At 47.0% G+C, this 13,512-nt stretch overlaps 1 protein-coding gene across 1 annotated transcript in view; it reads right to left on the bottom strand.

Moving 5' to 3' along the window:
- Positions 1–13,512, bottom strand: part of LOC115473539 (serine/threonine-protein kinase LMTK1-like) — a 133,259-nt gene that overhangs the window by 44,065 nt on the left and 75,682 nt on the right. Inside the window, exon 2 of the mRNA XM_030208588.1 lies at positions 1,711–1,844. Coding sequence (XP_030064448.1) covers positions 1,711–1,755 — 45 coding nt within the window. The 5' untranslated portion in view covers positions 1,756–1,844. The remainder of the gene's footprint in view (positions 1–1,710; positions 1,845–13,512) is intronic.

Below are 13,512 nucleotides of genomic sequence, written 5' to 3'. Positions count from 1 at the left end.
TTTACAGGTTGTACAAAATTCTACTTTGTCTTCTGTATGGCTTTTCTCAATATGATTATATCACTCCTTTTCTTAGGAGATTACACTGGTTACCACTGACAGAATGGCTTAGATTTAGCTAGTGCTGGTTTAACAGAGTCAGGGGTCGTCTCAGTATCTGACTGAATGTCCTCACTGGTATGGACCACGACGAGCTGTTCGCTCTGAGGACTCATGTATGTTGGAGGTTCCTCATTTTTGGATTTATTCCATTGCCGGTCTAACAGAATGGAATAAGTTACCGGTGGATCTCAGGAAGCAGATGAATCTGGCAGTGTTTAAAAGACCTGCTGATCCTGAATCATGATTGCAATGATTGCAGAATTACCCTTCTGTTTTTATTTTTGCCTGTGGTCTGATTTTGTGTGGAGTATGTTTTATTATGAATGTTATTTTATACTCCACTTTGGATTATAAATTGAAATGAACGAAAGTGAAATAGTAAGTATGCAAATCTCTCTCACGCATATCCATCAGGGACATCCTGAAAACCTGACCCGCTGGCAGTCCGCAGGGAGTAGGAGTGAAGACCACTGCCTTAGAGTGTAGACTCTCCAGGGCAGGTTTTCAGGATATCCACAATGAATATTCATCAGAGCGATTTCCATGCACTGCCTCCACTGATGAATATTCATTGTGGATATCCTGAAGACCCGACTGGCTGGGGTGCCTCCAGGACCAGGTTTGGGAAACCACCGGCTTAGTGTCCCATTTTTAAACGTGACGGATCGCGTAAAAAAATAGGTGTCGTCGCCGTCGGAGGTCCGTTTGGGGGAGCGGCTGCTCCCATGGCGCCCCTTCCTAGCTACGCCACTGTGCCCCACATGTACACTGAGCTGTAGACCCTGCAGTAAGCTTTGCTCTCTGCCAACGCCCGAGATGCCAGCAAATGCCTCTGTACCAGTCTTTCAGCTGCACCACGTCCCACCCCTACCTCAACTGGCATCTTATCGTAAGGAAAAGAGAGCTGCAACACGGCAAAAACACTTAACGTTTGCCTGCAAATGTTCCTGTGCCCCTTACACAAAAACATTCTTTTACCTGGCTATATTTCCAAGACAGCCTGTTAATGCCAATGGTAGCCCCCGCTATTAAATAGGACAGAGTTAGCATGCTGCTCCTGAAGCGCTGGAATACACATGGCTACGTGTACCAGGCAATACTTACTGCGAAGGTCCTGCCCGCTCGCTGTGCGTCAATCCAGAGAATTAACACAGCTCTGCTGAATTCTGAACCTGCAGCCTGTGGGCTGTCATTCCATGGGACTGCGTCACAGAGACCCTTCTGTCCCAGCAGAACGTCCCAGGCTGCCTTGTGACTCATGTGACCTCTGCCCTCCTTGCACCCATGTTTCCCCCTCCCCCCCCCCACTCTTCTCCAGCATCTAACTGCGCCAAAAGCCTCCAGAAAAATGTTAGTTATTGGAAAAACAAATTCCTAGGTCCTGAGATCAGGATACTCCTTCCTCATTGAGGGCAATTTACCCCGGCTCTCCCTCCCAATTAACCTTTCCACTGCCAGCACACTGGCAGGGCCCCAGCTAGAAAGCTCCAGTTCCTGGAGTGAGCAATCAAAAGTAATAATGCAAATAAATTATGTTAAAAAAAAAAAGCTCTGTCAACTGATGTAAACAGATTAGAGAAATGCCCCTTGCGTACCCTCTGCTCTTACCTTAAAACCAACGTCTCCCTTCTTGCAGCACAGACAGGCCAACATGAGGAAGATGAAGGTAAAGAGGCCAGAGAAGGAAACAGCCACCACAGCAAGCGAAGAGGACCAGGACAGCTCACTTAGAGGGGCACCGTCTAGAGAGGGGCACAAATAAAAGGGGAGAACTTCAGCGAGGACAGAAACAAGGCAGTCGGCAAAGAAGGATTCCTGTGAGCAGACAGAGGGTCCAGCAGGATATAGAGAAAGCACAGAGCAGGCAGCAGCAGCTACACCAGTTCCATCAAACTAAAATCACTCTTAATCTGCGTTTAGCATTCGGGACCTTTCATTTTACTCTGGACTGACACGCGCCTGAAAGGTTGCCAGCAGCCTGGTACCTGTTGTGGCATAATATGGCTGCCTGGAGCTACCCATATCCATTCAGCTTGCAAGGTGCTTGTTGTCTTGCATCAGCTGGATCCTTCAACCTGGAAATCTCTTATATAGTCCTGGTCTATTTTTTGTTTGTTTGTTTTAACATTTCTTTCTGCTCTACAAAATCTCCTCCCAAAGCATTTTGAGATTTGCAGTCTGCCAGACTCAAAGAGGAACCAGGAAAGTGCAGCAGAGACAAGTTGGGAATTTTGAAGAATCTGACAAGGTCCTGCAGTTTGAATGATAAAATGTCTGCACATCCCACCCCTCTAACTGGCTGCTGACACGAGATGATGGCGCGCTCTTGCCAGTGGTCAGTGGTCAGGCCCAGTGGGCAAAGCCTGGCTGAGTCTAAGCACTAATGCACCTGGTAAAAATCATACAGGTGAAAATGATTCTCAAGAAAAGCCATAATTTGTAACTACAACAGCAAAAGAGCCTTGGCCCTGGGTTCTGCCTCTTTAGCAATACAGCACCTCACAATGTTTGATGAAATTACCGGGCTTCTAGGCAGAGCTCACTCTAAAACAGAGTAACATAGTAGATGACGGCAGAAAAAGACCTGCACGGTCCATCCAGTCTGCCCAACAAGATAACTCATATTTGCTACTTTTTGTGTATACCCTACTTTGATTTGTACCTGTCCTCTTCAGGGCACAGACCGTGTAAGTCGCCCAGCACTATCCCTGGCCTCCCAACCACCAGCCCCGCCTCCCACCACCGGTTCTGGCACAGACCGTATAAGTCTGCCCAGCACTATCCCCGCCTCCCAACCACCGGCTCTGGCACAGACCGTATAAGTCTGCCCAGCACTATCCCCGCCTCCCAACCACCAGCCCCGCCTCCCAACCACCGGCTCTGGCACAGACCGTATAAGTCTGCCCAGCACTATCCCCGCCTCCCAACCACCAGCCCCGCCTCCCAACCACCGGCTCTGGCACAGACCGTATAAGTCTGCCCAGCACTATCCCCGCCTCCCAACCACCAGCCCCGCCTCCCAACCACCGGCTCTGGCACAGACCGTATAAGTCTGCCCCGCACTATCCCCGCCTCCCAACCACCGGCTCTGGCACAGACCGTATAAGTCTGCCCAGCACTATCCCCGCCTCCCAACCACCGGCTCTGGCACAGACCGTATAAGTCTGCCCAGCACTATCCCCGCCTCCCAACCACCAGCCCCGCCTCCCAACCACCGGCTCTGGCACAGACCGTATAAGTCTGCCCCACACTATCCCCGCCTCCCAACCACCGGCTCTGGCACAGACCGTATAAGTCTGCCCAGCACTATCCCCGCCTCCCAACGTATGCATTATTCCACTTTTGCCAAATTCTCCTAAGATGACCAAGGGGCTCATTTTCAAAAGAGAAAAAAGTCCAAAAAGTGGCATAAATCTGCATTTGGATGTTTTTCTACTACTACTACTACTATTTAACATTTCTAAAGCGCTACCAGGGTTACGCAGCGCTGTACAATCTAACAAAGAAGGACAGTCCCTGCTCAAAGGAGCTTACAATCTAAAGGACAAAAAAGTGCAGTCAATCAAATTGGGGGCAGTCTAGATTTCCTGGATAGAGGTACAATGGTTAGGTGCCGAAAGCGACATTGAAGAGGTGGGCTTTGAGCAAGGATTTGAAGATGGGCAGGGAGGGGGCTTATGGGTTCAGGGAGTTTCTCACACAAAAAAAGTCCAAATTGGTACTTTTGAAACCAATTTTTAGATGTTTTTCTATGAAGTGCATTCAAGTCACAAGGGTGGGTGGGATCTGGGCATTTCTAACACTTGGAGGTTTTTCAGCCATAATGGAACAAAACCAAACCGTCCAGGACTAAAACTAAGATGTTTTGAACTAGACCTGTTTTTAGAACGAATAAGGCACAAAAAGGTGCCCTAAATGACCACCGGAGACAGTGGCGTAGGAAGGAGGGGGCAGTGGGGCGGTCCGCCCCAGGTGCACGTGCTGGGGGGGGGGGGGTGTCTGCTCGCTGGTTCTCTGCTCTTTTCTGCCCCGGAACAGGTTACTTCCTGTTCCGGGGCAGAGAAAGCAGGGAAGCAGTAGAGCCGACGCAGCTCCCAGTGACGTGCACTGGGGGCGGATCGGCCCTCCCGCCTGCCCCCCGCTGCAAGGTAGGGTGCGCTACGGAGGGGGGGCGCCGTGCCCTGCACCCGGGGGGGAGGGGTGCGCAGCGGCGACCCGCCCCGGGTGTCAGGCACCCTCGCTTCGGCACTGACCGGAGAGAATCAGGGATGACCTCCCCTTACTCTCCGAGTGATCACTGACTCCCTCCTGCTCCCCAAAAACGTGATTAAAAACATTACTTGCTAGACTCTATGCCAGCCTCAGACGTAATACTCAGGTCCCTGGAGTAGTCTAGAGGTGGGTGCAGTGCAATGCAGACAGATGAATCCAGGCTCATATCTTCCCCTACCTGTTACGCTTGTAGTGGAAACTGTGAACCCTCCAAAACTCACCAGAAACCCACTGTACCCACATATAGGTGCCCCCTTCACCCATAAGGGATATCGTAGTGGTGTTCAGTTGGGGGTAGTGGGTTTTGAGGGGTTGTGAGGGGCTCAGCAGACATGATAAGGGTGCAGTGGTGAGATGTGTACCTGGGAGCATTTATTTGAAGTCCTAGGGTGCCCTATTGCTCTCCTGGAATGTCTGTTTGGCCAGTCTACTAAGAATGCTGACTCCTCCTACACCCCAATGACTTAATTTTGTGCGTTTTTCAGTTGGACATTTTTTTTTTTAAATGGACCAAACCCCCCCCCCCCCCCCCCACCATCTAGCAAATAGCCATTTTCGAAAAGAAAAGACAGACATTTTTCTGTTTTGAAAATGTCTATATTCGCCACTTGAATTTTGGACGTTTTGAGCAACACATCCAAAGTTGGACTTAGACGTCATGTCGAAAATGCCCCTCCCAATGACGATTACTAACAGTTAAAATAAAATGACATAAAATATATCCCCTCATCAAGCTACAACACACAATCCCCCAAATTCTATATATGGTCCCCCAATTTCTGCGTGCTGCCGAGATGCGCATGCAAGTGAATTGCTTAACGGGCTCTTAACCAGCAAACAATTGGGTGCAAACAACCAATGACTAATGTTAATTGGCACTCATTAAAATTTACGTGCACATCTGGCTGCGCCCTATTCTATAAGGCAGCGCATATCCCAAAAAGGGTGTGGCCGTGCCAGGGGCATTCTGAAAAGCGACGCACGTAGTTATAGAATCTAGGGTAAGCACGTCGAACACATTCACACCAGGTTTCAGCAGGCATAATTTAGGTGTGGGAATTGGCATTAAGTGGGATTCTATAAAGGATGCTCACAGTGCCAATATTTTTCCGGTGCTAAATTGCGAACGCCATTTATACAGTTCCCTCCAATGTGTTTTATCATGCTATATAACTTTTCTGTGCCTTAGTGACCATGGAGGTTGGGGAGCAGAATTTATGCTTTATTTTCATATTTCTATTCTAATTTTAGAAATTCAGTGTACATCAGTTTGAATTATTTCTTTCAAAACAGCAGAAGTTAAATGTGAGATGAAATGAATATGACGTATTCTGTATTTACACCAAAACACGGCAGCCCCCCCCCCCCCCGATTTCAGCTGGTTCCAGGATTTGCATATGCAAAGCTTCCCATTCTGATTGGACAGAGAGCTGGACACACCCAGGTCACCTTGTGCTAGCACAGGCTCCACAGGGACCCAGGCAAGCCTTTGTTTTCCAGGGATTTTTTTCTTTCAGATTGTGCTGTTCCTATATTTAATAATGCCCATATGGGGCAGAATTGCCTCTGCGGCAGGGGAGTCTGAGATGAACTTGCACCATCACATCTGCCAGGCTGAGCATTTGTCAGTAAGAGGCTGGACTTTCCAGGTACTACATAGATGATGGAAAACCAATAACTTCCATTCACCAGTTATTATCGCTATTAAGCCTATTTATAACCCTGGCATAAAGAGAAAACCCATCCTTTGGCTTTCTTCTCTGCAGCCAGTGCCTGTAGTAATACATGGAGCTCAGGGGCTGCATTGCTTCTCCTGGACAGTCCGTGTTTCCATCAAGTGACCAGCTCTTAGTCAAAATATTAACACAAGGTGCCATCACACAGTTGTTGACTCTGAATGCTGCAGGGAAGCTGGATTCAGCCAGCAGGAGAATCACTAGACAGGTCAGGCAGGGCATCAGTAAGGATCTTCACATGCCTGCCTGCTCTGTATGTGCTACATAAAACCATAAGAAGTGTCATACCGAGTCAGATCAAATGTCTATCAAGCCCAGCATTCTGTTTCCAAATGTGTTAATTCTGGTCACAACACCTTGCAAGGTTCTAAAAAGCAGATACTGTACAATCCCTGCTACTTAACCTCAAGGATAAGAAATGGCTTTCCCCAGGTCTACCTTGTTGAGACAAGACTTCCCTTGGCTAAATCCTTGACTGTGTTTCATTAAGCCAAAACTATCTATATGTTGTCATTTTGTTCTTTATAACAGTTTCTATCATTTTGTCTAGCTCTGATGTCAAGTTCACCATTCTGTAGTTTCCTGGATTATCTGAAAAGGAACAGAAGGGCACATTTCCCTGTAATTTATCCAGTTGCAAACTACGCCAAAACATTTCACAGGACCCCACAGTCATCCACAAAGGAAAGATATTCAACATAAAGGAATCTTTCACTTGCTCATCTTCCAATGTGGTATATATCATTCAGTGTAAAAAATGTAACGAAGGATGCTATATTGGAGAAACAGGCCAGATGCTTAAGACAAGATTCAATTTACATAGACATCACATGAACAATACTGGTGCCAGTAGGGTTCCCACCCCTGTTGGTCAGCATTTTACAGGACCAGGACACTGTACCAGTGATTTCACAGTAAGAATCCTGAAAGGTAACTTTAAAACCATACAAGAATGTAAGACCTTTGAAGTCAGAATGATTGAATATTTTAACACCCAACAGAAAGGACTTAACAAGGACCTGGGGTTCCTAGCCCATTATAAACCATAAAGCTGTATGTCTTTGTTGATCACCCCACCCCTCACCTATCCACACCCATCCTTTAGAATATCAATGATATGCTTTGATGTCCCCATGCATACCTCCTACCCACCCCCATCCTCCCACCCTGTCAGACTGTCATAGTAATGCTTGAATGTTTTCACTTATATACACTGTCAGCTAGCACATTTGCTTATTTCTTCCGGCTCACCCTCCAATTTCCACACCTCAGCTCTTCCTGTCTCTGATCATCACCTGATCACCTTCACACTTCTTCACCCTTCCCCTCAGCCCCGCCCAACATTAACCACTACTTCCAGGAATCTCCAGATTATTGACCCTCCCACCTTATCATCTAGTATTTCTAATCTCCTCCCCTCCATCATGTCCTCCGAGTCTGTTGACGAGGCTGTCTCCGCTTACAATGCCACTCTCTCCTCTGCTCTGGACACCCTTGCACCATCCACCTCCCGTCCCACAAGGCGTACTAATCCCCAGCCCTGGCTGACCCCTTGCATCCGTTACCTTCGCTCCTGCGCCCGATCTGCTGAACGCCTCTGGAGGAAATCTCGCACCCATTCAGATTTCCTTCACTACAAATTCATGCTATCCTCCTTCCAGTCCTCACTATTCCTTGCCAAACAGGACTATTACACCCAATTGACTAATTCTCTCAGCTCTAACCCTCGTCGTCTCTTCGCCACCCTTAACTCCCTCCTCAAAGTGCCCTCCGCTCCCACCCCCCCGTCACTCTCTCCTCAATCACTGGCTGACTACTTCCGCGACAAGGTGCAAAAGATCAACCTTGAGTTCACTACCAAGCCACCTCCTCCTCTTCACCCTTCAACCCTCTCCCTCAACCAACCAACCCAGACCTCCTTCTCCTCCTTTCCTGATATCTCCGAGGAGGAAACCGCCCGCCTTCTTTCCTCCTCAAAATGCACCACTTGTTCCTCTGATCCCATCCCCACCAACTTACTTAACACCATCTCTCCTACTATCACCCCCTCCATCTGTCATATCCTCAACCTCTCTCTCTCCACTGCAACTGTCCCCGACACCTTCAAGCATGCTGTAGTCACGCCACTCCTCAAAAACCCATCACTAGACCCTACCTGTCCCTCCAACTACTGCCCCATCTCCCTCCTACCCTTCCTCTCCAAGACACTTGAGCGCGCAGTCCACAGCCGCTGCCTTGATTTTCTCTCCTCTCATGCCATCCTTGATCCGCTTCAATCCGGTTTTCGCCCTCTTCACTCGACAGAAACAGCACTTTCTAAAGTCTGTAATGACCTGTTCCTTGCCAAATCCAGAGGCCACTACTCCATCCTCATCCTCCTGGATCTATCCGCCGCTTTTGACACTGTCAATCATGACTTACTTCTTGCCACACTGTCCTCATTTGGGTTCCAGGGCTCTGTCCTCTCCTGGTTCTCCTCCTATCTCTCCCACCGCACCTTCAAAGTTCACTCTCATGGATCTTCCTCCACCCCTATCCCCTTATCTGTTGGTGTTCCCCAGGGATCGGTCCTTGGACCCCTTCTCTTCTCAATCTACACCTCTTCCCTGGGCTCCCTGATCTCATCTCATGGTTTCCAGTATCATCTCTATGCTGATGACACCCAACTGTATCTCTCCACACCAGACATCACCACGGAGACCCAGGCAAAGGTATCGGCCTGCTTATCCGACATTGCTGCCTGGATGTCCAACCGCCACCTGAAACTGAACATGTCCAAGACCAAGCTTATCGTCTTTCCAACAAAACCCACTTCTCCTCTTCCTCCACTTTCTATCTCAGTTGATAACACCCTCATCCTCCCCGTCTCATCTGCCCGCAACCTCGGAGTCATCTTTGACTCCTCTCTCTCCTTCTCTGCGCATATCCAGCAGATAGCCAAGACCTGTCGCTTCTTCCTCTTTAACATCAGCAAAATTCGCCCTTTCCTCTCTGAACACACCACCCGAACTCTCGTCCACGCTCTCATTACCTCTCGCCTGGACTACTGCAACTTACTCCTCACCGGCCTCCCACTTAGCCATCTATCCCCCCTTCAGTCTGTTCAGAACTCTGCTGCACGTCTCATATTCCGCCAGAACCGATATACTCATATCACCCCTCTCCTCAGGTCACTTCACTGGCTTCCGATCAGATACCGCATTCAATTCAAGCTTCTCCTTCTTACCTACAAATGCACTCAGTCTGCTGCCCCTCACTACCTCTCTACCCTCATCTCCCCTTACGTTCCCGCCCGTAACCTCCGTTCACAGGATAAATCCCTCCTCTCAGTACCCTTCTCTACCACCGCCAACTCCAGGCTCCGCTCATTCTGCCTCGCCTCACCCTATGCTTGGAACAACCTTCCTGAACCCTTACGCCAAGCCCCCTCCCTGCCCGTCTTCAAGTCTTTGCTTAAAGCCCACCTCTTCAATGCTGCGTTCGGCACCTAACCCTTACCGTTCAGTGAATCCAGAATGCCCCAATTTGACTGCCCCTATCGGACCGACCGTTCACTTGTCTATTAGATTGTAAGCTCTTTGAGCAGGGACTGTCTCTCTTTGTTAAATTGTACAGCGCTGCGTAACCCTAGTAGCGCTCTAGAAATGTTAAGTAGTAGTAGTAGTAGTAGTATTTCCGATCTGATGAAGAAGGGCAACCTTCGAAAGCTAATCAAGAAATGTATTAAGTTATGTCCAATAAAAAAGGTATCATCTTATTTTCTTTTCCATGTTTTATTTTGTTTGATTTCTATTGATAACCTTAAGAGTGGACTAACATGGCTACCACACTCCTCTACTGGATCATCTCAGAAACCCTTTTTAAAAACTGGCATTATGGTGGTACCCTCCTGTCTTCAGATACCATGGATGATCTTATTGATAGGTTTTACATTACTAATAGTAGGTTTGCAATTTCAGTTTTGATTTTTTTTTTCAGTACATTGGGGTGTACACCATCCAGTTCAGGTGATTTGCAGCTCTTTAATGTGTCATTTTCCCTACACCTCCCAGGTTCACAGAAATTTGTTCCAGTTCTTCTTAATCATCACCCTTAAATACCATTTCTGGCATGAGGCAGTTCTTTCATTCTTCTTAAGTAAAGATCAAAGCAAAGAATTCAAGCATCTATGTGTCTCTATATCTTTATGTTTGAACTGCAGTTGCCCGTCGGTTGCCTATTAAGATGTTTCATTGTATCATATTGACATTATGAGCATCATATCTATGTTATTTGAATGTTCTAATACATTACATATTAAGGAGTTTTATTTGTATTGGGCTAACATTGTAATAAGCTGCTTATTACTGTGTATTGTTTGTATCCTGCTGACACTTATCATGATTGTTCTACTGTGCTGTTTTAATGTTTATATTTCTGATAGTGTATCATGTTGTTCCTATTATTAAGAGTTAATTTGTCTGTCTCCAAGTTTACCCTTTGGTTGTGTACAATCAAGGATTGACAATGAATGCGACAATGCTGCATCCAAAATGCTAAAACCATTGTTCCATGATTGTAGTGGTGCCATGATGGAGCGTAACCTGCACAGAGTGGCAGGTGCAGCTCTGGCCAAACTTATTGGGCAGACAAGAGGGAGCCTTTATCTGCCATCGGACACCATGGGTCTCATTTTCAAAGCACTTAGACTTACAGAGTTCCATAAGTTATTATCAGGCTCATTTTCGAAAGAGAAGGTACGCCCATCTTTCGACACAAATCGGAAGATGGGCGTCCTTCTCACAGGGTCGTCCAAATTGGTATAATCGAAAGCCGATTTTGGACACTCCGACTGCTTTCCGTCGCAAAGACGGCCAAAGTTCAAGGGGGCGTATCGGAGGTGGGACTTGGCCGTGCCTAACACATGGACGTCCTCGACCCATAATGGAAAAAAAAGGGCGTCCCTGATGAGCACTTGGACGACTTTACCTGGTCCTGTTTTTCTTACGACTAAGGCACAAAAAGCTGGCCAAAATGACCTGATGACCACCGGACAGAATCGGGGATGACCTCCCCTTACTCCCCCAGTGGTCACTAACGCCCTCCCACCATAAACAAAATCTTTAAAAATATAGTTTGCCAGCCTCTATTCCAGCCTCAGATGTCATACTCAGGTCCATCACAGCAGTATGCAGGTCCCTGGAGCAGTTTTAGTGGGTGCAGTGCACTTCAGGCAGGTGGACCCTCCCTACCTGTTACGTTTGTGGAGAAAACAGCAAGCCCTTCAAAACCCACCAGAAACCCACTGTACCCACATCTAGGTGGCCCCCCTTCACCCATAAGGGGACCAGCACACAAAGTAAGGGAGATATGTTCCTGGGAGCATTTTATGAAGTCCACTGCAGTGCCCCCTAGGGTGCCCCGTTGGTGTCCTGGCATGTGAGGGGGACCAGTGCACTAGAAATGCTGGTTCTTCCCACGACCAAAGGGCTTGCATTTGGTCGTTTCTGAGATGGGCGTCCTTGGTTTCCATTACTGCTGAAAATCAGAAATGACCAAGTCTAAGGATGACCATCTCTAAGGACGACCTAAATTTCATGATTTGGGCATCCCCGACCGTATTATCGAAACAAAAGATGGACGTCCATCTTGTTTTGATAATAGGGGTTTCCCCGCTCCTCCATCGGGACATTTTGCGAGGACGTCCTCAACAAAACTTGGGCGTCCCTTTCGATTATGGCCCTCTATGGGAATTTGAAAATATTTATTTATTTATTGCATTTTCTAGCCCACATTTTCCCACCATATGGCAGGTTCATGTGGCTTACATATTGCTAAAAAGGCGGTTACAAAATTTAGATTTGTAGAAGTCTAGTACATAATACAGAAGTACAGTAAACGCTTAGGTTGATATATTAGCATATTGTGAGAGAGCTTAATATTTTTGTTTTCCATTTCTGAACTTCTCGTGATGTATGGTGGTGTGGGATTAGGCAGATCCAGGGGGGAAAGACTTCTTGAAAAGATGTGTTTTCAGGTTTTTTCTGAATTGTAGGTAGTTTTCTGTGAGTTTCAGGTCTTTGGGTAGTGAGTTCCAAAGTTGTGTGCCTATAAAGGAGAGGCTGGTGGCATGTGAAGATTTGCATTTTATACCTTTGCAATTGGGGTAGTGAAGAGCATAGGAGCCAACTTTTCAAAATTATTGGGGGTGCTAAGCCCAATGAAAATGACCCCTCCCTGGACACATACAAGGAATTTTCTCAATATTGGGGGTGCTCAAGCACCCACAGCACCCACAGAGTCGGCTCCAATGGTGAAGAGTTAGGTAGGTTCTTGCTGTTCTCGTCACATATCTCTCCTTCCCCCAAATGTTGCCCAGCTTCTAACAAATTTAAAGCCCTCTTCCTTGCATCATTGTCTCAGCCACACTGAGACTCTGGAGCTTTACCTGCCTTTGAGATCCTGCACATGGAATGGGGAGCACGTCTGAGAATGTTACCCTTGAGGGTCTGGATTTCAACTGTCTACCTAAAATCCCGCTGCTGCCAGACTGAAACAGAGAAAGAAACATAGAAACATGACGGCAGATAAGGGTCGAAAGGCCCACCCAGTCTGCTCTTCCTCAGTAACCATGAGCTCATTTCTTTTTGCAAGGGAGATGGACCAGACCATTCTCATGCTAGGCTGAGGTCTGCGGCCCCTGCACAAGTGCAGTGTATCATCCTTTTATTATTACACCCTGAGATTAGGTGCAGAAAATGCCTCCAGCTCCAGGCACACATTGCTGTGTACAATTTTGGCCACTAGATGTCTCCCTTGGTACTGTTTTGGAACAGTGAAACACAAGAGTGTCACCATGATAACTGGAATGGATTTTGTCATTAGCATGTTAAAGAACTTGATAACCATTTAGTGCTTCTAGACACTGTAATAAGGAGTGACCTTTGCAATGGAAGAAAAATACATTTGTGACCAGCTTTCAGTGTAACAGTCTAATACAAAGTCCTCACCTACAATGGATTTTGTTCATCATTTTTGCTACCTATTCAAGTGATAACAGCATGATTTTCAGAAATCTGCATAGATTTATTTATTTATTGTATTTGTACCCCACATTTTCTCACCTTTTTGCAGGCTCAATGTGGCTTACAGAGTATGGATATGAGAACGTCATTACATGATTTAAGAAAACAGTCGATCATAAGCTGAGGTGAAAGAGGAATTTAGATGGAAAGGTGTTAGGTAAGGTCGTGTGAGAGGTGTTTTTGGTGTACTTGGGTGGTTTAAGGAATTATTTGTTTCATTGAGGGTGACTTTTGTAGGCTATGTTGAAGAGATGTGTTTTCAAAGCTTTGCGAAAGCTGGTTAGATTGGTCATGGTTTTCAGGGCCATGGGTAGTGCGTTCCAAGACTGTGTGCTTTT

Source organism: Microcaecilia unicolor, chromosome 6 (assembly GCF_901765095.1).
Source record: "Microcaecilia unicolor chromosome 6, aMicUni1.1, whole genome shotgun sequence".
Lineage (NCBI taxonomy): Eukaryota > Metazoa > Chordata > Amphibia > Gymnophiona > Siphonopidae > Microcaecilia > Microcaecilia unicolor.
This window is presented reverse-complemented; position numbering and strand designations above follow the sequence as displayed.